The 20,974-nt window shown below is 29.3% G+C and overlaps 8 protein-coding genes across 16 annotated transcripts in view; 4 read left to right on the top strand and 4 right to left on the bottom strand.

The window, feature by feature from the left end:
* Positions 1 to 524: 524 nt before the first annotated feature.
* LOC124953601 lies at positions 525 to 2,165 on the bottom strand. Its single transcript, XM_047505187.1, has 4 exons — positions 1,853 to 2,165; positions 1,538 to 1,657; positions 1,097 to 1,443; positions 525 to 976 (listed from the first exon to the last, which is right to left on the bottom strand). The coding sequence occupies exons 1-4, from the start codon at positions 1,959 to 1,961 to the stop codon at positions 707 to 709; spliced, it is 846 nt and encodes a 281-aa protein (XP_047361143.1). The 5' UTR covers positions 1,962 to 2,165; the 3' UTR covers positions 525 to 706.
* A 424-nt stretch (positions 2,166 to 2,589) lies between these two features.
* Positions 2,590 to 7,214, top strand: LOC124953787 (CCR4-NOT transcription complex subunit 3). The gene is made up of 9 exons (XM_047505682.1): positions 2,590 to 3,009; positions 3,756 to 3,988; positions 4,079 to 4,234; positions 4,315 to 4,494; positions 4,646 to 4,933; positions 5,008 to 5,263; positions 5,421 to 6,025; positions 6,099 to 6,308; positions 6,490 to 7,214. The coding sequence occupies exons 1-9, from the start codon at positions 2,985 to 2,987 to the stop codon at positions 6,586 to 6,588; spliced, it is 2,052 nt and encodes a 683-aa protein (XP_047361638.1). The 5' UTR covers positions 2,590 to 2,984; the 3' UTR covers positions 6,589 to 7,214.
* Positions 7,215 to 9,314: 2,100 nt separating this feature from the next.
* Positions 9,315 to 12,388, bottom strand: LOC124953788 (probable ATP-dependent RNA helicase DDX47). 2 transcript variants are annotated; one of them, XM_047505685.1, is made up of 9 exons: positions 12,260 to 12,388; positions 11,407 to 11,489; positions 11,145 to 11,238; positions 10,892 to 11,056; positions 10,657 to 10,823; positions 10,348 to 10,584; positions 10,004 to 10,227; positions 9,657 to 9,918; positions 9,315 to 9,571 (listed from the first exon to the last, which is right to left on the bottom strand). In XM_047505685.1, exons 2-9 carry the CDS (start codon positions 11,482 to 11,484, stop codon positions 9,422 to 9,424), a joined length of 1,377 nt encoding a protein of 458 aa, XP_047361641.1. In that variant the 5' UTR covers positions 11,485 to 11,489; positions 12,260 to 12,388; the 3' UTR covers positions 9,315 to 9,421. The 2 variants fall into 2 exon arrangements, with proteins under 2 accessions (XP_047361641.1, XP_047361639.1); XM_047505683.1 differs by lacking the exon at positions 12,260 to 12,388 and having other exon boundaries at positions 11,407 to 11,577.
* Positions 11,745 to 16,181, top strand: LOC124953790 (ubiquitin-associated protein 1). 2 transcript variants are annotated; one of them, XM_047505692.1, is made up of 5 exons: positions 11,746 to 12,463; positions 12,563 to 12,886; positions 13,016 to 13,237; positions 13,310 to 13,531; positions 14,913 to 16,181. In XM_047505692.1, exons 1-5 carry the CDS (start codon positions 12,275 to 12,277, stop codon positions 14,916 to 14,918), a joined length of 963 nt encoding a protein of 320 aa, XP_047361648.1. In that variant the 5' UTR covers positions 11,746 to 12,274; the 3' UTR covers positions 14,919 to 16,181. The 2 variants fall into 2 exon arrangements, with proteins under 2 accessions (XP_047361647.1, XP_047361648.1); XM_047505691.1 differs by having other exon boundaries at positions 11,745 to 12,463; positions 13,310 to 16,181.
* Positions 14,019 to 16,581, bottom strand: LOC124953789 (protein lap1-like). 5 transcript variants are annotated; one of them, XM_047505689.1, is made up of 8 exons: positions 16,202 to 16,559; positions 15,939 to 16,103; positions 15,498 to 15,867; positions 15,218 to 15,404; positions 14,943 to 15,101; positions 14,635 to 14,826; positions 14,284 to 14,538; positions 14,019 to 14,167 (listed from the first exon to the last, which is right to left on the bottom strand). In XM_047505689.1, the coding sequence occupies exons 3-8, from the start codon at positions 15,865 to 15,867 to the stop codon at positions 14,101 to 14,103; spliced, it is 1,230 nt and encodes a 409-aa protein (XP_047361645.1). In that variant the 5' UTR covers positions 15,939 to 16,103; positions 16,202 to 16,559; the 3' UTR covers positions 14,019 to 14,100. The 5 variants fall into 5 exon arrangements, with proteins under 5 accessions (XP_047361645.1, XP_047361643.1, XP_047361644.1 ...); XM_047505687.1 differs by having other exon boundaries at positions 15,498 to 16,103; positions 16,202 to 16,581; XM_047505688.1 differs by having other exon boundaries at positions 15,498 to 16,103; positions 16,206 to 16,581.
* Positions 16,582 to 16,784: 203 nt separating this feature from the next.
* LOC124953793 (corrinoid adenosyltransferase-like) lies at positions 16,785 to 18,876 on the top strand. Of its 2 annotated transcripts, XR_007102338.1 has the most exons (4): positions 16,785 to 17,166; positions 17,433 to 17,802; positions 17,893 to 18,206; positions 18,429 to 18,876. XR_007102338.1 is itself a non-coding variant. In XM_047505694.1 (3 exons), the coding sequence occupies exons 1-3, from the start codon at positions 17,090 to 17,092 to the stop codon at positions 18,118 to 18,120; spliced, it is 675 nt and encodes a 224-aa protein (XP_047361650.1). In that variant the 5' UTR covers positions 16,785 to 17,089; the 3' UTR covers positions 18,121 to 18,876. The 2 variants fall into 2 exon arrangements, 1 of the variants encoding a protein (XP_047361650.1); XM_047505694.1 differs by having other exon boundaries at positions 17,893 to 18,876.
* On the bottom strand, positions 18,712 to 20,222 carry LOC124953791 (ribosome maturation protein SBDS). The gene is made up of 2 exons (XM_047505693.1): positions 19,881 to 20,222; positions 18,712 to 19,744 (listed from the first exon to the last, which is right to left on the bottom strand). Exons 1-2 carry the CDS (start codon positions 20,009 to 20,011, stop codon positions 19,117 to 19,119), a joined length of 759 nt encoding a protein of 252 aa, XP_047361649.1. The 5' UTR covers positions 20,012 to 20,222; the 3' UTR covers positions 18,712 to 19,116.
* Positions 20,223 to 20,610: 388 nt separating this feature from the next.
* LOC124953784 (protein phosphatase Slingshot) overlaps positions 20,611 to 20,974 on the top strand; it is a 68,580-nt gene continuing 68,216 nt past the window's right edge. The window contains exon 1 of one of the 2 annotated variants that reach the window (XM_047505672.1): positions 20,611 to 20,835. In XM_047505672.1, coding sequence (XP_047361628.1) covers positions 20,779 to 20,835 — 57 coding nt within the window. In that variant the 5' untranslated portion in view covers positions 20,611 to 20,778. The remainder of the gene's footprint in view (positions 20,836 to 20,974) is intronic. The other variant, XM_047505673.1, reaches the window with a different exon arrangement.

Raw genomic sequence — 20,974 nt, 5'->3', positions numbered from 1 at the left:
ATGTTATATTTAAAAAATTATTTAGATGTGTGTGCTACAATTTTTATAATAACGTGTCAAGTTTGTTGTAGACATATATATAAAAATGAAGAAGCAGAAATTACAAAGTGAAACTATATCAAATGAAGACGCAAATGGAGACAAGCACTAAAAATATGTACACTACAATATGTATACAGAATATTTATAACATAAAATTTAATATATGTTATCTATTGCTTATACATAATATACAAACGTCTTATTTTGAGAAGTGTGGCAATATTACAGGAGATTCAATATAAGCAATATATTATTGATGTATTCAATATTTGTATTATGATAATTATTTGTGAACTTATCAAATATTTAATGTTTATAATGATAAAATTTTATTTTCCCAGAGTTTTTCCGGTACTTAATATATCCAATTAGATATGTTAAAAAATATTGGAAATATTTCTAACAACCATTTACATAAATAAATCATTATATTATGTAATATATAGTTGATAGAAAATAAAAATTTGTTGTCATACATATCGTTACTTTGCATCTATGTATTTATTTAATAAGAGAATAATAATTTTATTCAAAATCATATCTACTATGTGTGTGCTGTGTATGGATACATTTACATGCTATAAAACATTTTACTCTTTCTTTTCTTATACATAGTTATTTGCTAATAATTTCTAATAAAACATTATCTTTCTATATTACGTTCTTACATACTTGATGCAATTAAAATATTGAAATCTTGTAAATAATATGTAATTGCACAATAGATTAAAGTAAAGCTGAAAATATATAATGCTAAATCTGTGATGATTGAAGTAATAATGCTTATTGCCCTTGTAAGTCGATAAGTTAACACAGGCTTAATATTACATAATATCAAGGTAGCAATCAAGGGACTTCCATGTTGTGGTTCTTGAATGTTATTACGAGCACACAAACGTCCAAGCATCATAATAAAATAGGGTATAAGAATATACTGAAAATTAACAGTTATAGAATATATTATTTCATAATATGTATACTTTACATGCACTATGAAAGACAAAATATTGTATAATAATAATATAATATTGTATGTATTAATATATTATAATACCTTCCCAAATAGATGATCCATTTTAAACAATAATAAAATGTTAACTATAGCTGCCAGCACGATATAACTTATGTGATTAGACAATAAATTAGACGATAGTATACTTTTATTGCATACGTTGTGTTGTATTTGGTCATTAGTAGAATTTTTCTCTTGTATGTAATCTGTACTTTCATTGTGATAACCAAAATGCTTTAAATTTGACATATTATTTGTACAATCAAGTTTGTCATTTGTTATGTCATTACACTTGTATGAATTGCTTAATACAAAAGAAGTATCTTCATTATTTAAACCAAAATATGATTCTATATTTGTTTTATCTCTGTTTTTTGTAACATTATCACCTATATATAATGACATTGAAAATTTGATCGGTATACAAGTTCTGGCAAAAAATAAATAATAAATGAAATGTTCTTATGTATAATGTGGCTTTACCTTGAAAATATAAAGCATCATTTTCATCTTGTATAAGTGCTTTGTTTACAGATATACCATTTACTTCTAAGTCTAATAGATTTGAATATACATTTAAAGTAGTACATTTGGTTGATATATCTGAAAAGAAATATAACAAATACAATTAATTTTTATTAACTAGTATATTTTTATTAGATAGTACAACATCAGTATACAACTTAATACTGTTCATGATAATTGCATCGATTACAAGAATAAAGTAATAAAACGATATGATACTTAAAAATATTATATTTCGTTGATTATAATGAACAATAATGTTTGAATTTTTACCTTCGAATTCATTTTGGTTACTTTTATCAGTAATTTTTTGTAAACGACGTTCTGAATTTTCTAAAATTCGTCTTCTTCTTGCTTCTCTCTTAGCGATCATTTCATCCATGATTATTGTAATAGGCTTTGTTTGGTGATGTTTATAATGCAATTTGTATAATTTATTTTCTGAATCATCACTTTTATACAATTAAAAAACAAAAATAAACGTTAAATAAATTTCTATAATTGATTTAGATTTTCCGAATATTTCCAAATGTGTATATACTACAAACAGAACATATACCTTTAACTATATAAATCCATGAACATTATACGAACTATCATCCAATCATAATCTATATAAAAGTATCGCTATATAGCTATCGCTATTCATTCTCAAATAATTGGCGGTAAATTTGAAAAAACAAAAACTGAAGAATAAATATAAAAATGTCAATCTATAATAAATATTTAAAAATGATCTGATCCCTATGTAGTACTAAATTTGTAATTCAATTAATCATATTGTTAAAGGGATAAAATCTTATCAAATTAAATTGAAAAAGCTAATTATTACACAATGTATACGTAATTAATATTTTCTGGTTTTTTATTTAAATATTATTACAAAATATAGATTATTTATGGCGGATAAATCAAATAATATACCAAATGTAAAAAAAATATATGATTTATTCGAAATCATGCGTTGATATGAATATAGCATAATATAGGCTTGATTGAATTGTTTTAGGAACACATTCAGAATAAGTATGTGCGTTAGATAGAATGTGTGTGAATGCGCCAATGCATAAATATACTGTCCCGTTTGTTAAGTAGTTCATATATATTCTTTGTTGATGCTGCCACTTTTTGTGTATTTTATGTGCTGTCAATTTTTGGACAGACATAACGTTTGCCTTATTTGGAAAAGGTTAAAAATCGGGAAAAATTGAATGTGCTTTGAGCGCAGCTCGCTCACGGACAGTAGGACGTTGTCATTTGAAAACGGAAGCCATCTTGTGGCCGAGCCTCCCATATTATACTGGGAATAATACTTCAGCGATTATTTGTACCAAAAAATTGCTCCGTTTTTTTTCCATTACGTCTAGACTATGCATGAACCATTGTATCACATGTTTACATAGCCATGGCTGCGACGAGAAAGTTGCAAGGTGAGGAGAAAATGTTTCCAGCATGTTTACATTCAGAAATTTTGTTATGGCTCTGTATCACTACAGATTCGCTTTTACACGTTTCTTCTATCAAACTTACAACCTAATTATCAAAGACTACATTTACTGCATAAAAGCGGTATTACTTTGATTCATTTTATTTATTTGCATATTGACTTTGCCTTCTGACAGTTGTTAAGAAGTATTCAAGTATAATGGAACAGTGAATTCTATTCTTATTTTTTATATTTATTTTACACATCCATTTGCTTTTCTGTAATATTTATTATTGTTAACATAAGACTATTTTAATATTAATATATACTAATGCATAACCTTTAAAGCGTCACGTTCAAATCCATTTTCTGTTCTTGCTTATTGGTGATCTTGCTTATATGGTGATATGTAGTAATTTAGTTGTACTAGTTTAGTTATTTCCATTAACATACACATATATCTTAAAGTATCATTATCTACAACCAATAATATTATTTATACATTAGATGCATATTTTACTTCCAATGATATATATATGCATATGTATATATATATATATATATATATATATATATATATATATATATATATGTTATTATATGCATATATATATACATTGCATACATATGTATGCATACATACAAACATACATATATATGTGTATATGTATATATATATATATATATATGTATATATATATATATATAACTCATTAAAGAAGCTTTCTATTTTTGATTTTCGTTTTATAGGTGAAATAGATCGGTGCCTTAAAAAAGTGACAGAGGGTGTAGAGACCTTTGAAGACATTTGGCAGAAGGTTCATAATGCCACTAATAGCAATCAGAAGGAGAAATATGAGGCGGATCTTAAAAAGGAAATCAAAAAACTTCAGAGGTTACGCGATCAGATTAAAAGTTGGATCGCATCTGGTGAAATTAAGGATAAAAGTACACTTCTTGACTACAGGAAGTTAATTGAGACTGTGAGTATACAGCATGAATAAAATATACATTTATAATAAAATATTGCGTTGCAAGATAATTTTGCAAATATTATACTATGATGTTTTCAGCAAATGGAAAGGTTTAAGGTTGTTGAAAGAGAAACAAAAACCAAGGCCTATTCGAAGGAAGGCTTAGGTGCAGCACAGAAACTCGATCCAGCTCAAAAGGAAAGGGAAGAAGTTAGCAATTGGCTTGCAAATTCGATAGATGCTTTAAATCTTCAGGTAGAGGATTGATTATTTTTAAAACATTTACAAATATTATCCTACTTAATCTAATATGCTGATGATACATTCTAATTTAGCTGGATACATTTGAATCAGAGATAGAATCATTACTAGCAGGAAAGAAAAAAAGGTTAGATAAAGATAAACAAGATAGAATGGATGAGCTAAAAGCAAAGCTTGATAAGCATCGTTACCATATCCGTAAATTGGAGACATTGTTGCGCATGTTGGATAATATGTCTGTTGAAGTCGATACAGTGAGTTTTCTCTTGACCTTTGAAAAGAGTAAAGTTTAATAGTTTCTGCTATTGTAATAGATAGTTTTTGCATTTATCCCTGTATATCAATAATTGAAAATTTTTTGCACATTTTACAAATATATTGAAGTTTATATGGAATTTTTAATAGATCAAGAGGATAAAAGACGACGTTGAATATTACATTGAATCATCTCAAGAACCTGACTTCGAGGAAAATGAATACATTTATGATGATATTATTGGTCTTGATGAAGTAGAGTTGTCCGGGGTTGGTATTCCCTCTGCGGCAACAACAGATAGCAACAATAGCAATGAGACTGGAGGTACACCAACCTCGACTAACTCCGGTACTTCACCAATACCTTCACCGCCATTGAGTTCCACCATGCACAACCATTCAAGTGATAGTTCCACGGATATAGATAAAAAAACAAAGGTATGCATTATTATTGGCTTTGCAACGGGAATAATTATTTTATAGATGCGATGATAGCTCTTTTATAATTCCAGCCTGTAAAACCAACAGCGGTCAGGCCATTATTAAATTCTCAAGCGAGCATTCCAACCACGGGAAGCACTGCCTCTATAAAGTCGAATTTGTTATCAAGCAGCACTCCAAGCAAGACCATTCCCATGACATCTAGCCATAGCTCGCCTAGTTCCACTAGTAATCACATTGCAACAACTAATGCTGGAAATTTTGCCACAGTAGCTGCTTCACACAGTAATTCACAAGCCATCCATTCTACCTCTAGTAAAACATCATGTAAGTAGAGTACCTCATTCTTATTATATTTTTACTATCCGTTAATTAGAGCTAGAATTTCTTATATATAATTTTATTTATTTATAATTATTATATATAATTTAAGAATTTTTCCAATATATTCTTTTAATATTAGATAATTTATTAATATTTACAGCTCATAGCAGTGAAAACGGATTATTGTCGTCGTCTTCTACATCCAGTGTTACTTCGAACGTGCAACAATCGATCTCGCAACAACATAACAATCCAGCACCTGTTCAGACAACTCATATACTACATAGTCAGCAAAGTCAAAATCACAATAGTGAAGCAGAAATGACAACGCCCATCCCACCGTCTTCTTCGCCACAATCTTCGGTTAGCACTAGGTCTTCGCCTCTGCCTGCGAATTCATGCTCGCCAGCGCCATCGACTGCCAATGGTCTCATCCCTAAACTTCCTGATGGCATGTCCTCTCTAAAATCTATTGCCCAACAAGTCATTGTCCGAGCAGGTCTGGAAATACCACCGTCTGAGCCGAATAGAAACATCTTTGACAGTGCGAAGGCAAACAATAGTAACAACGCCACCTCGGAAGCACACATTCCACCTTTACTTGGCGTAGCACCACTGGGGCCGGTACCTTTGCAAAAGGAACACCAGTTACAGTTTCAAATGATGGAAGCTGCTTATTATCATATGCCTCATCCCTCAGATTCCGAACGTTTACGGTCGTATTTGCCAAGAAATTTGTGTCCTACGCCACCTTACTATCAACAGGTGTGTAAAAGAGTGATAAAATGGCATGGGGTGGAATTTCAAAATTTGATGTTTGCAATATTTTTGTGCACAGGTACAGCTTCCTCATTCGGATACTGTAGAATTCTTCCAACGTCTTTCTACGGAAACATTGTTTTTTATATTTTATTACATGGAAGGTTCCAAGGGTCAATACTTGGCGGCGAAAGCTCTGAAAAAACAAAGTTGGAGGTTTCATACAAAATACATGATGTGGTTTCAAAGACACGAAGAGCCTAAAGTTATTAATGAAGAATATGAGCAGGTTACTGTCCCATTGATTATATCAGCATATCTTACAAAATTGTTCTAATAAAATGAAATTCAAACAGTTTCATACGATAATAATAAAACGTATAATAATATTTTGAAAGATTTTATTTTATTTATTATTTATATTCTACATGTCTGAAGAAGTATATTGAAAGTAATTGTTTATATTACAGGGAACCTACATCTATTTTGATTATGAAAAGTGGGGACAAAGAAAGAAAGAAGGCTTTACTTTTGAGTACAAGTACTTAGAGGACAGAGACCTGAATTAACAGATCTATTATTTGTGGAGTCTCTGAAATGCACTATTTCTGTACCGATATTATCCAAAACTGAAAAGACAGATTTTATTTTTTACGATTCTATATTTTCACAAAATATAATTTTATTTATTGGTAAAGAGTATCTCAGAAAAGTTAAACAAAAAACAAAGATACGAACTTGTGCATAGCAGGCAATGAAGGCACTTCATTATATTTCGACGTTGCGATGGTAAAATCTCCCCTATTCCTTTTCGAGAATGTAAACAAAAGTGAAATAATGGAGTACGTTTATTGGGGACAGTAAATTGTAATTATAAATGATAATGGTATGAATGGCACCAGAGACACACTTTCAACAATTTAGTGTGCAGGTGTGTGATACAAGAGGAAGAAGTTATACTCGCTGGCGACTGACTCCGTAATACCAGTACAAACATGCGTGCGGCCCATCTGCCGTTTAGCGGTAAGATGGAGGGCGCTCATGCTATGGTATGTCTTAATGTTAGATTATAAGTAGCCTTTTTGTATAAAGTATATTGAGGTATAAAACCCTTAAATTGAATTACTGTACAGAATGTGTAGAAATAGTGAATAATAATATTATGGAATATATTTTATTTCTCATTTAAATGAAACCTAAGTTGTTTCAATTTCTGGCACATCTTGACCTGTATTTGGAACATTCCATCCATTAGATTCTGCTCGATTAGTTTACTTATATTCGTTTTAACGATTAAAGAGACCCGAGCTCATCGTAAGGTCTAAAACTGATTAAATATTAAAATAGTAGCATACTAGAGTAGACTACTTTCGCCACACGCCTTGTAATTTCAGATTCAATACATTTTCTTTTGAATATTTTGCGACTCAACAGTGTGTTCGTCGAATGACGACTCGTGATAATCGCTAATACATATGTATTTATATATTTTAAAAGGAGACAGAGTCACATTGTACGAATTTATTTATTATAACTGTCGGTACTTTGCCACCGAGGGAATATAGGATTGGAAGAAATATTTAATATACAAGAAAATTTAATACAACTATACCTTCTCTTTTTCTTCTTTTTTTTGATATGTATTTTCTCATATCGAGCAGTGTTAACAGTATCGGCATTTGGAATAAATAACTTCAGACAAAGTCTTTGCTTCAGAGACTGAAGTGATCGCTTGCACGCGCGCTGTTCGTTATTATAAACGCCCTCGACAACGAGATTAAACTTACATCATTTAGCGATAATAAGATGGAGATTCTCGTACGTTCGATTAGTATAGACATTTAATCTAAATATTGATTAAAGCGTAAATATACTTTAAGCAGAAATTCCTGTTACAAAAATGCAGCGATGGATATTTGCATGATGAACCCACCTAATGCATTTTCAATTTACTTCAAATAGACAACCAGATGCATGTGTATACATATATATATATATATATATATATATATATATATATATATATATATATATATATATATATAGCTTCTAAAAAGATGATATTGCAGTGAAAGATTGTTTGCACATGTATAGTTCAATATGAATTTATTATTCTTAGCATGTTCAGCAAAGTTTTGTGATGTGTCATACACTTTCTTATACCGATAACTTTGTTCAATATATATATATATATATGTATATGTATATATATGTATATGTATATATATATGTATATATATATGTATATATATATATGTATATTGACAGCATTGCGCTTGTTAATAATGCATTAATAATCAGGATAGATAATTAAGAATTACAATTTATATAGCACCATTTTAATTGTATTTTAAAGATGTATTTATCTATACTTGAAAATTTTCACTTCAAGCAGCATCACAATATTTTCTAGTGCACATTATGTCAAAACAAAATTGTTATACAAGTAAAGACTAAAGGATTTATTGCCACTTTATACAATTAATAACAATTTATTAGATTTTAGAAGTCACTGTAATTATAAATACTTGATGGAACAATAATTGTTCCCTTAATACTTTATCTTAAAACAAGGGTAGAGTTGTAATGATCATTTTTAAAGAAACTTGGGAAAGAATTTATCAATCAATTTTGCAATAGTTTGCTGTGTTCATTATACATAATGTTCATAATATCTTTTAAATAGTTTTCTATTTATCTATATACGATTTTCTTTATAGCTTGCATTTTTTTATAAACAGGATTCTGCTTTATCAATCTTACTTTATATCTTATTCAAAGCGTGCAAGTAGACATATTGACCATATAATAATGTTTTGCCTCGGTGCTTTATTAATTTCATCTAACAGATTTATTGCAGATGATAAATGGCAATGGTAAAAGTTGTGATTTTTATTACATATTTTATTGTGATTATTCGAGTGAAAGATAAATATTACTCGCTCTGTGAAAAGACTTAAAATCATTATAATACAATGCTAATTTTCTCAGTATTATAAAGATTGTCCTTATTTCTTAGCCTTTTACTTATGCATACATTTATTCTGCATAATCTTTATCGCAGTTCATCCCAAATATTCTTATACATTGAAATTCGCGTGATGGTAAGTGATAAACACATCAGGAAACTCATTTCCACCATACTGTTAAACTAGAAATTTTGAAACTGAATAAAAAAAGATTTTGTAAATTAAATTACTTGAAAATTATATATAAAGGCTATAAGTCTGGGTCAAATATTCATATGAGGGAAAATGGTGGAGTGGTTTATAAATAAAAAATAACGATGATAATAAAAGTTTTATGTCGCGTTTGCATTATTTATTAAGACACGAGTGTTACTTAAACATAATTTGCTTGTTACTTCAACATAATTGACCTCAATATCTCATTCCTTTAAAATCATTTACCTTTTCCCTTTCCCTTTCCTTTTCCCTTGCCTTTTATTCTCTTCCTAACTCCGAACGATTGCTCCGTATCATCCTCATTGTCTATATTTGCACGTTTTTTTCGTTTACCGGACTTTTTATTATCCTCTAAATCTTTTAATTCCTATAAAAGTTAATTAAATCTATAATATTTCTCCCCTTTTATTCCATTAGATTATTTTTATTTTTGAAGATTCTCTTCAACTTACCATTTTTACGATACGTTGAGCTTCTGCTACCCTTTCTTGTAATAGCATTACTTCTTGCTCTTCCGTTTCATAAAGAGGTAATTGTTTTGAAATTAATTGTTCTATTCTTTGATAAAGTTCAACATCATATTGTGTTACAAATGTAACTGAGCGCCCTGAACGACCTGCACGTGCAGTTCGACCAACTCTGTGTATATAATCTTTACTATGCGTAGGTATATCAAAATTTATTACTATATCAACATGGGGAATATCGAGACCTCTGGAAAATATTATAAAAATTTGTATAATTTGCGGCCTCTTTCTAAACAGTACATTATTGACTTACTGAAAATTTATTTACCTACCTACTAGCAACATCTGTAGAGATAAGTATAGATCTATTCTTAGCTTTAAATTTTGTAAGAGCTGCAATCCTTTTATTTTGTGACATTTGTCCATGTAAAGGTACAGCCGTAAATCCTAAATTACGTAATAGTAATGCTGTTCTTACTGTATTATTGCAAGTTGCACAGAATATCATGAAACTATTACCAGCTAATTCATTTAAGATATGTACCAGATATACGTCCTGTAATGAAATTGGATTGTGTACAGTTTATTATTCTTATACTGAAATTTTTCTTATAAGCCTTAAAATAATCCATGTACTTTTGTAATATATATGCCTAATTCAGTACTATGTATTTACCTTGAATTTGACTGGTATAAATATATAATATTGTTGTAATTTATCAACTGTTTGATACTTAGTAGATACTTCAACTTTAACTGGATTGTTCAAAGAAGCTCGTTGCAGCTTCTGTACTTTTTTTGTCATTGTGGCAGAAAATAATAGTGTTCGCCTTTCACGCGGAATAACTCTCAAAATTTTATCGACTTCAACTTCAAAGTCCATATTTAAAATACGATCTGCTTCATCCATTACCTTGCAAATTAAAAATGTAGTATTACAATAGATTACTTTTTTGGTACATAATACAAGATCATAATCATTTACCAGAAATTTTAAAGAACGTAAATTAAAGCCTTTAGTATTTTCTAAGTGATCAACTAATCTTCCAGGTGTAGCAATAAGTATATGTGGCTTTTTTGCCAATATTAGAGCCTGTGACATCATGTCCATACCACCAACTATTACTGCACATTTTACACCTATACTTGAACCTAAGATAAAATATAATTTATATAATTGTCCTAAAATATTTTGTAAGATAAAAATATAAAATTTATACCTATTGCTTCAAATTGTTCTGAGATTTGAAATGCTAATTCTCTGGTAGGTGTTAATATTAAAGCAAAATATCTTTGAGGGTTTTCTAATAAAGCTTGTAATATAGGAAGTGCAAAAGCTGCTGTTTTACCAGATCCAGTTTCTGCCAGACCTATTACATCTTTACCTATAAATTATATAAATAAATAAAGCATATATATATATATATATATATATATATTTGTGATAAGACAATTTTTCTTCACTAAATTTACCCTGAAGTGTTAAAGGAATTGCTTCTTTTTGGATTTTAGTTGGTTTCTCCCATTTCAAATCTTCACAAGCTTTACATAGGGTTTCTACTATACCCTATGAAAAAGAAATATTTAGTTAAGAATTTTTATTCGCTACTAAAAAGGATTAATTATTGTTTGATGCTATAATAAAACTTAAATAAAAGAAAAGAACTGTAAGCAACAATGTGTCAATTTTTCAAGGTTATAAATTTCGATCACATGTGAGGAGTAATGTTTTTACCAAATCTGTCCAAGTGACTACAGCATTGTCTTCTTCATCGTTTTTCACATCGGTACTTTCGCTCATGTTTATATTCATTTATCCTAAATCACAAAAAATATCCTCACTTAATATCAACACACGAATATCGAATGCACATCGTTACCTGAATGGTGTACGATCTAAATCAGATCTACCAACCTTTTAAAAATGAAACAAAAATTTAATACATTTTTATACTAATAGTAATATAATAATAGTAATGTGATACTGTATAATATAAAACATCATTTAATATAAATACCGTATTATATCAATCAATATGTATGTTACAGAGCATTTAATATAATTATTATTATTATATTTAAATGATACATCTAAACGCGCGCGTTAACATCATTTTAATGTACTTAGGAACAGTCGTATAGTTACGCGTATTATCAATTACTACTTTTGTTTTATCTATGCAATATTTTTGTTTATATTTTATTAGCGATACTAGCGAATCTATCGACAATAACGGTATAAGAGAAGCCTTTATTGTTTTTCTATCAATTTGGTTTTCCTGGATCGAATCATCGCAAGCAAACAGAAAATGATAATAGCATTGAGGTGATGAGTTGTCAAGTTAAAAGAAATATCTTCAATTTTGGATTATTAGTACGAATTATTGTATAATAAGACTACATTAGATTCCAATTGTAAGATTTATCATTTATTAGAAGTCTTATTAGAATTTAATATGTAACGAAATATCCATAGATAGATATTTGTCACGATATAATTTAGGTTATAATGCTACGTATAAAGAAAAAATATTTGATCATCGCTATAAATACGTAATAAAATAAAATTATAAATATTACTGCCTTACATTTTTACCGCTATTATGGCTCGGTCCTCAATTTCGGCACAATGTGATTCTGTCGCATCGTACATGGATGGAGTTCATGTTAAAATTGTGGAAGCATACAAGCCACCACGAAAAGTTGGTTTGCCCGCAGTTTATAATAATAAATTACCAGATATATCGAAATTAGTGTATAATTTCAGCTTAGAAAAATCCGTCCTTGAAAAGGTACAGTTCTTATCTTACTTAGAAATATATAATATCCTTTTTAAATTTTATGTGCATTATCTATTTTGAAAATTAATGGAATTATTCATATTTTATAAGATGGCAGAATGGCGTAAAGCCAGAGAGGCAAATGTTAAGGCACGTATAGCTCGGTTAGAAGAAAAAAAGAAAAGAGAAAAGGAAGAATCCCCGCCGCCACCTCCACCTCTTCCAACAGAAACAGTAAAACAACCACCAGTAAAAGTTATTCCACCACCAGAAACTACTATACTTACTCCTCAACCCTTGTCTCCGCCAGCCAATGATTTGCAGAATCATGTACAAGCTAATGGACTTGACTTTGCAGATTTTGATAATGATACAAGCAGTCCTTTTGATAATATGGAATTAAAAACTATTAACGATATGGAAGAACTTGCACAGGTTGGTAAAGCTAGTTTAAATTATGAGTAAAGTTTTTATTTGGATAATAAATGTAATTACTCTAATTACATATAAAAAATATGTTTCTTGTAATTAGCATCTTACATTTACAGTGCTTTATGCCTGTAGGTATTGCAACCTACATCACAATGGATACCATCTGCCAAGTTGGAAAATATTATAAACGAATTAACTATCGAAGAACAATCTGCTGTTTGTGAGGAAGAAAAAGAAGAAAATATTAATACACAAAGTGAAGAAAATGCTGACAAAAACATTAATGTTAAGCATCGCAGTGTGTCAACAATTGTACAAGAACTTCAAAGGGAATTGGAACGACCTTCAATGGAGGTAAAAAAAAGTACATTGCAATATTTAAAAAATATATATAAATTTATATTTTATCTATGTTACGTGTAACAGAATTGGAAACCTTGGCCTGATTTGGAAAGTCCAGATATTGATTCGTACAGCAAACATAAACACGAACGTTCATTAGTGTCGAATAGTGTAAATCATACAAATCCATTCTCGAATTTAAAAGGAGAAGATCAGAAATTAGCTCAACATTTAAGTGATATGGGATTTTCGTTATCACGAGCAGCACGTGCTATATGTGATCTCGGTGGTGAAGACAATAAAAAGGTTGTAGAATATCTTTTAGCTATTCAGTCTTTAGAGGAGATTGGTATGTCTGGAGAAGATGCAGAGAAAGCACTTGCATTAACAGATTATGATCCAAATAAAGCAAGAATATATTATAAAAATTTATGCACATTAAAGGACTTAGGATTTCCAGAAGATCAAGCATCTATGGCATTATTAAAATGCGATATTGATAGAGATAGAGCATTAGACTTTCTTATTTCTTAAATTGTATTAGTTAGATATAGCTTAGTGAAATAATTCTGATGTTGTGGAACTTCAACTCTTGATATCGTAGATAAGCTTGTCTTGTTAAATTTAAGAAAGTTCTGTTTATTTTTCATTTATGTATAAACATTTCTTTTTGAAGTTCAATGATATGTATTATATTGCAATTAAGAAAATATGAGCATTGAGACTGACAAATATATCTAGTATCGAATTAAATTAAATTAAATTAAAAACAAAAACAAAAAAAGAAACAAGATTAAGAACATAATCTCTTTTTATTTTGGTAACAATGTATATACAAGAATGAATAATTGACTAGTTATATAAAAGAAATATCATCAATTTATGCAATACCAATGAAAATTTAGCACCATATTTGAATTAGCCATAAATTTAAAAGCACAGCTGAAAAGTTAATGTAAATGTAACTCTGACGATGAGATATATATATATATATATATATATATATATACACACACATACACATATACATATATTTAAACTTTCGAAGATTATATTACCTTCTAGAACAACATAAAGCAATAGTTGGAATCGAATATATATGATGAATAATACCAACAATAATCCAAGCTTCTGTGAAAATTGGTTGTTGACAATGAGAATTTACACAAATAGTGGCAGGTCCATTTATCAATAAATTATATGAAGCACAGTTTATAGAGGACATTAAAAAATCAAAATTTCTTTTAGTATGTTGTTTGTAAACAATTTTAACGTTTATAGGAGATGCAGAAATATTAAGTATATGCTTATACCTAAAACAAAATGTTATAGATTCATCTGTAGTTTCATTTATAATTAATTGTATATAAAGTTGCTGCAAGCATCAGCAAAAATTAAGTATTGCATACTTTAATCTGTAAACTTTTCTAAGGGCAAGTTCCCACAAAGAGACAGTTTTGTTTTCATTAACATTGTGAACCCTTAAAATTTGCCTTGGTAATTCAATCACTATACTTTTGTTACATGATGCATCTAGTTTTATATTTAATTTAATATTTGCATTCAATGATTGATTATCTTCGCATTTCAATTTGAAACATCTGTAATAAACATGGAACAAGTTTTACATTTTAAATAAGCAGAAGGAAAATTTATTAACATGTCAATAATTTTTTATAATTGATAGAAATGAAATAAGTTGAGTACATATACTTGCTTATAGCCTAGGATATTCACTGAATCACCAGTGACTGACGTGTGAATTTGATATGCCAATTGGATGAGGACAGGATAAGATAAATAATTTAAATATTCATTTGCATCAAATCTTATGCAAGGAGATGATAAGAAACCATTTAATGGTAAATACTTTAATCTGTATCAAAAATGATTTATATTACAAAGGATAATATGATTGATATATTACAAATTCTAATGGATGTAATTTCCTATGTCTATGTGCATGTGCATGATACAATAGAATGTAGTAACCTGTTTGAACACACTGAAATCACTGATACTTTAGGAGCCAATGTCAATCTATTAGGCAGTTCCTTTAAATAATTGTTATCTGCATTTAACTCTTTAAGCTTTGGTAATGAACCAAGCCACTCTGGTAATGCTACAAATTCATTTCCCGAAAGAGATAATACTTCCAAATTATGAAGTTGGCTCATTTCTGTTTTGTAAATTGAGGGGCAGTGCTCTTTGTATTATATAAGAAAATAAATTATGAGCTAGCAGTTACTAAATTTCCTAAACGTATACTTACCCATTGGTAATTTTTTTATGTAATTATCATTAAATAACAATGATTCTATATTTATTAGATTACCAATAGAGCCTGGTATTTCTTTTAATTTGTTTGCACTCAAATCTAATACAGTCAATTGGGACATATTGCCAAGTTCTATAGGAAGTTCTTTAATAAGATTACCATAGATATATAAATTAGTAACATTAAATAATTCTATAATCCATGGGGGTAAAGTGGTAAGTTTATTCCATTTTAAATATATCTCCTGTATGTGGCTGCCATATTTTCGTATGATTTCTGGTAACTCTGTGAGTCCTCGACAGTTCCAGTGCAATATTACTTTCTCTTTAACCTCGTTCACCATTTCTGCAGGATCTAAGTCCATCTTTAAACGAAGATTAATCATAATATTTTTCAAACAGTTAAGTGTCCGAACAAATGTCTCCAAATAATCACCTTATCATTGTAATCGCAAACAAAATCTTTTTACTAGATATAAAATTACAAATATTATATCGTCAATAAATATGTCGCACGACAAATTTTATTTTTCTATATACTTGATCATTTGGATAGATTCTAATAAAGGTTTTGTCAGTTATGTTTTTCTTCATCTACCAGCTATCATGGACATAAATGTTTTCATCTTGTATAGAGATTTATATGTTCAAGATTAATAATAATAATGAATCAATTTAATTCATGGAATTTTTACTTACATACGTTTTATCAAAGATATCCTTGTAATTTGGATGCATCTACAGAAGTTCATCACGTGAAATATATCCGTTTTCTGTTCTAAGTGATTAAAAAACTTGCATATACATATTTACGTCTAATTTATAGATTTTAGAAATAATTTTAATGTAAATTTAATTAATATCATAGGCAATATTTTGTACTCAATAGGAGTTAATAATAGATCGAATTTGCGATCATAGGTATCGCAATATATATGTTTAGATAGATGTGTTTCATTTGTAACGACTCGAATTACAGCTGATCGTGAAGCATATATCGCCATCTGCAGATGCTTTTCTGATATGGTGTATATATATTTATATATATATATATACACAATAGAAGCAGCTTTTCCATTTATACAGATGACGTCCCAAGTAATTTCTTAAAAAAAGCTAACAATTTTATTTTTGTTACATTATTTACAATAAAAAATTATTACATTCTTTTGTAATATTATTTATAATAAGACTTAAAGAATTTTATGAATATTTTTACATGAAATATTCTATTGCTTATATATTTTATTCTACTGCTTATTATATCGTATTGTTGCAGACTTTATTAATTAGTGAGATAGAAGGTGAAGAAGAGCTTAACAGATGTAGCATTAAAAAATACAGAATGCACATAATAATATTCCCTACAAGTTATATTTACGAAAAGATAAATATTTTCTCTAGAAATTACTCTTCCTTTTCGTGTTTTCAATCGTTTCACAACATTTTGCGATGGCGCCCACGTCTTTAATGATCGTCTAAATTTACAAGCCCTATGCCGGTGTTAATTTTCAAGGAAAAAAACGGTTACAGAATATTTTAAATACAATATAATATTCTAATTTGTTAAAGTATTTTATTTGAAAAATGGACTTGTTTAGAAGTGCATGGAGAAAGTCAATTTTTATATATAAAAATAGTTTACAAACTTCTTTGAGAAATAGGTAAGTGTTACATAGTATCATAACCTTAAAAGTGAATTTTAATTTGATTTGAAAAGAACACGTGCCGATTACAAGTTATTAATAATAAATATATATCAGTTAACAAAAATTATTTATATTTTGTAGCAAGTATATATTATAAAAATGCAGGATATATGAAATCCTCGAATTGTTTGTTGAATATTAGTAAATATATGTTTACACAAAAATTGTCTATCAAATCTAAATAATTATATTTGTAAATATATATGATTTTGATATTGCAGTAGTAGCACACCATCAAATATAGCTGAAGTAGCAGTTTTTTCACGCGATGGAGATTCTGGATTAACTGTTACGGATGCTGGCGATACAAAGCCAAAAGATGATATGATTTTCAATGCTCTTGGAGCAACAGACGAGCTATCATCTTATATTGGCTTGGCAAGAGAATTTGCATGTGATAGTAAAGTTGAACATCCTTATGTTGATAAACTTAAACGGGTACAAATGATATTATTTGATTTGAATCATGCTATATCAAAGTCAATACCAGGGAAAACAAAAACATTTGAAAGCCAACACACTAAAGATCTTGAAGAATGGATTTTAGAATATGCTAATCAGTTGCCCCCACCGGAAGATTATATTATTCCTGTAATATATATTATTATCTAAATACTCCTTAAATTTAAACCTAATATAAAATGTATTTATAAATTAATTATCCTACCTTTATTGTATTAGGGTGGTGGAAAGGCTTGTGCATCTCTTCATGTAGCACGAAATGTATGTAGACGAGCAGAGAGGAGTATTACGTCTTTGGTGCGCAATGGTGCTTTAGATAAGGAAGCACAAACATATTTAAATAGATTGTCAGATTTTCTTTTAACTGTATCACGTATTGCTGCAAAATGTGATCAACGTACAGAAAACATTTATATTCCTCGAGCAGAAGTACAAGAAGAGAAATAAGTGACTGATCTATATAAATATGAGTAGACTACATCGACATCTTATATTACGGATATACAGATATTATTGAAACTATCTGCACAAATGTAAGTGATAGTATCAATATTAAGCATTATATATTTATGATTAATTCTTTAAGCATCTTATAAATATGAAAGATGTATGTTCTTTAGGATTATTAATTAATATTATAGATGCATTTTTTGTAGTATGTAGAAAAATATACTTATTTACATCAATCAGGACTTACTAAAAATATTCCATAGAAGTGTATTATTTGTTGTGAAATTATTAAAGCATTTTTGTAGGAATTACGAATCTAAACAAGGTAGATAAAAAATTATACAAGGATGATTTTGCGTCATTTCGGATAATCTTATAGTTAGATGCAACCCCTGAGAGAGTAGGATTTTTGACAAAAAAATTATGCAAATTCTACCACATGAATGAGTTAAATAATGAAGTAGCAATTTTGTATGTGTGTTAATGTGCGTGAGTATATATATATATATATATATATATATATATATATATATATATATATATATATATAGAGAGAGAGAGAGAGAGAGAGAGAGAAAGAGTATTGAATTTCATTATTAAATAATTTATCTTGTATATCAATTATGTACACATACGAAATAATGTTTACCAAAACAAAATAAAAAATCTTAATAACTTCTTATGTAAATATATAAAACATCTATGTTTCAAATAGATATTCAGGTTATTAATAAAAGTTATTTGTATATTTAATTGTAAATAAGTTTTTTAGCTGAGTTATCAAATAAATACATAAAAAGTTCTATGAATGTTTACATTATAATAGTTATAATGTAAAAGCAGAATTAAATAATACATTTATATTTTAAATCTTATAGCACCAAAACTTGTACAATACAAGATGTAACATTTCTATGCACTACTTTTTTAACAAGTTAGAGCAAGATTCATTTTATATAATTAAAAGTATCTTTACTTTTTGTTTTTTATAATTTATTCTAAAACTTCATCTCCTTCTGCAATTTCTTTTAAATTAAGCAATTCTAGTAATCCAGTACGCTTTGTTTCAGATCTTACTAGTTCATCTATTTCTCTAAACTGACCAGGATCTATCAGACAGATTAAATCTAATGTTCCATTGTCCCAGTTTTCGCTTTCCATTTTTGTTGCTAATTTAATAATTTTTTCTCTTAACTTTCTTGCTTCTTTGCCAGATATTGTAACTTTTAGTCTCATCTGTGCTCGTTCTAATGGCATAACAGCCTTAAGTTGTGGAATAACGTCTAGAGCTTGCTGTTTCGCATTTCTATTGGGTTTAACTGAAAAATGTACATCTTTCATAGCCTTTTCTATCATCGATACTGGATATGGTCTCTTTGACTCTGGATTTACACATTTATCAGCAATCGTAGTAGCAATATCTTTGAACATGGAATCTAATGCTAGATGTCTTTCTTTATCAGAAACTTGGAGTTCACCTTTCTCAAGAATTGTTTTGCAAATTTCTGTCTGATCGTCTGTACCAAATGATTTTACAAGGTCTTCCTTTTTGGCTACTTGACCTTTAGATACGTTTGTAAAAACCGTGTGAGTTTGAAGCACTTCGTCTATATCTTTTTCTCTGTAATAATGTTTTGTTATTATGAAATTTATAGGTTAAGTTCGAACGCATTGATCGACATAAAAGCGATAACAATTATTATTAAAATATATATATATATATATATATATTAATGTTATAAAGACAAAGTTCTTACAGTTTATTTCTCCATGAAATTACTTTATTTTTGTAACATGCTATTTCGAATCTTTTGCCAGTTTTTTTCATTCGCACAATTGCAACATTCGTCAATCTTATTTGGTTCGTCGGCGTGAATATCTTAGACATTTTTTAACGTTGCAATACAAACTTTTAATATTTAATAAAAGCAATATCGCGTTACGAAATTATATACTAATATTAAAATTATAATAATATACACGAAGAAATAATAATTTATCTCGTATATGTTTCCACACTGATATATACACGAAAAATGCGTTGAAATGCGTCTCATACCGGTGTAATTGGAAATGTCGACTTTCGATGTATCGATTTGTAAAGAGATTCAAATATAGTATTGCAGTTAGTTTGATACGCATCCCATAGGGGACGACATGTGTGTTAAAGCGCGCGTAAATTAGATGGGTATCTCCAGACTGTGATAATGTTATACGCTTTTAATACAAAAAAGAAAACTTTTGTTTCTTGTTTGCATAGAATGTTTGTATATCGAGATTACGTATGTATATTATTTGGACGTAGAAGATGGTGAACAATGACAAGTGCGATGATTACGACTAACGATTAATGAGTAAGTAAATCGAAACGGCCGTGATATCATACGCACTGAAGTTCACCAATAAAGCCAGAAGATATCGCGAGGAATGAAGTATGCGCGCGCGCGCGCGCGTATGAACGAACGATAAACGCATGCGCATGAAGCGCCTTGCGTGAGACTGTATCGAACATGGCTGCCACGAGCGCGATGCCGTTAAAGGTGCGCGAAAAATGATACGTTTTCCGTCGTCCTGACGGCGGGATCCTTTTTAAACGAGTGCACGGTGATAGTGATCGTTGTCCTCGAGGTTAGGAGCGAACGGAGAAGGATTATCATGGCATTGGTCACAGTGCAGCGTTCACCGAGCGTGTCGAGTTCTCCCCAGAGTTCGGTGAGTTTTGTGTTTCTTCCAAGTACGTCAAATGAATATATCGATGCAACATGATAGCGTCCCTCGCATTTTTTACATGCTAGATCTAACTTCTATAACGAGAACCTTGTATTCAACGATATCTCTTGAAAATAAGATA

Source organism: Vespa velutina, chromosome 13 (assembly GCF_912470025.1).
Source record: "Vespa velutina chromosome 13, iVesVel2.1, whole genome shotgun sequence".
Lineage (NCBI taxonomy): Eukaryota > Metazoa > Arthropoda > Insecta > Hymenoptera > Vespidae > Vespa > Vespa velutina.
Note: the sequence above shows the minus strand (reverse complement) of the source record. Positions and strands in the feature narration are given on the sequence as shown.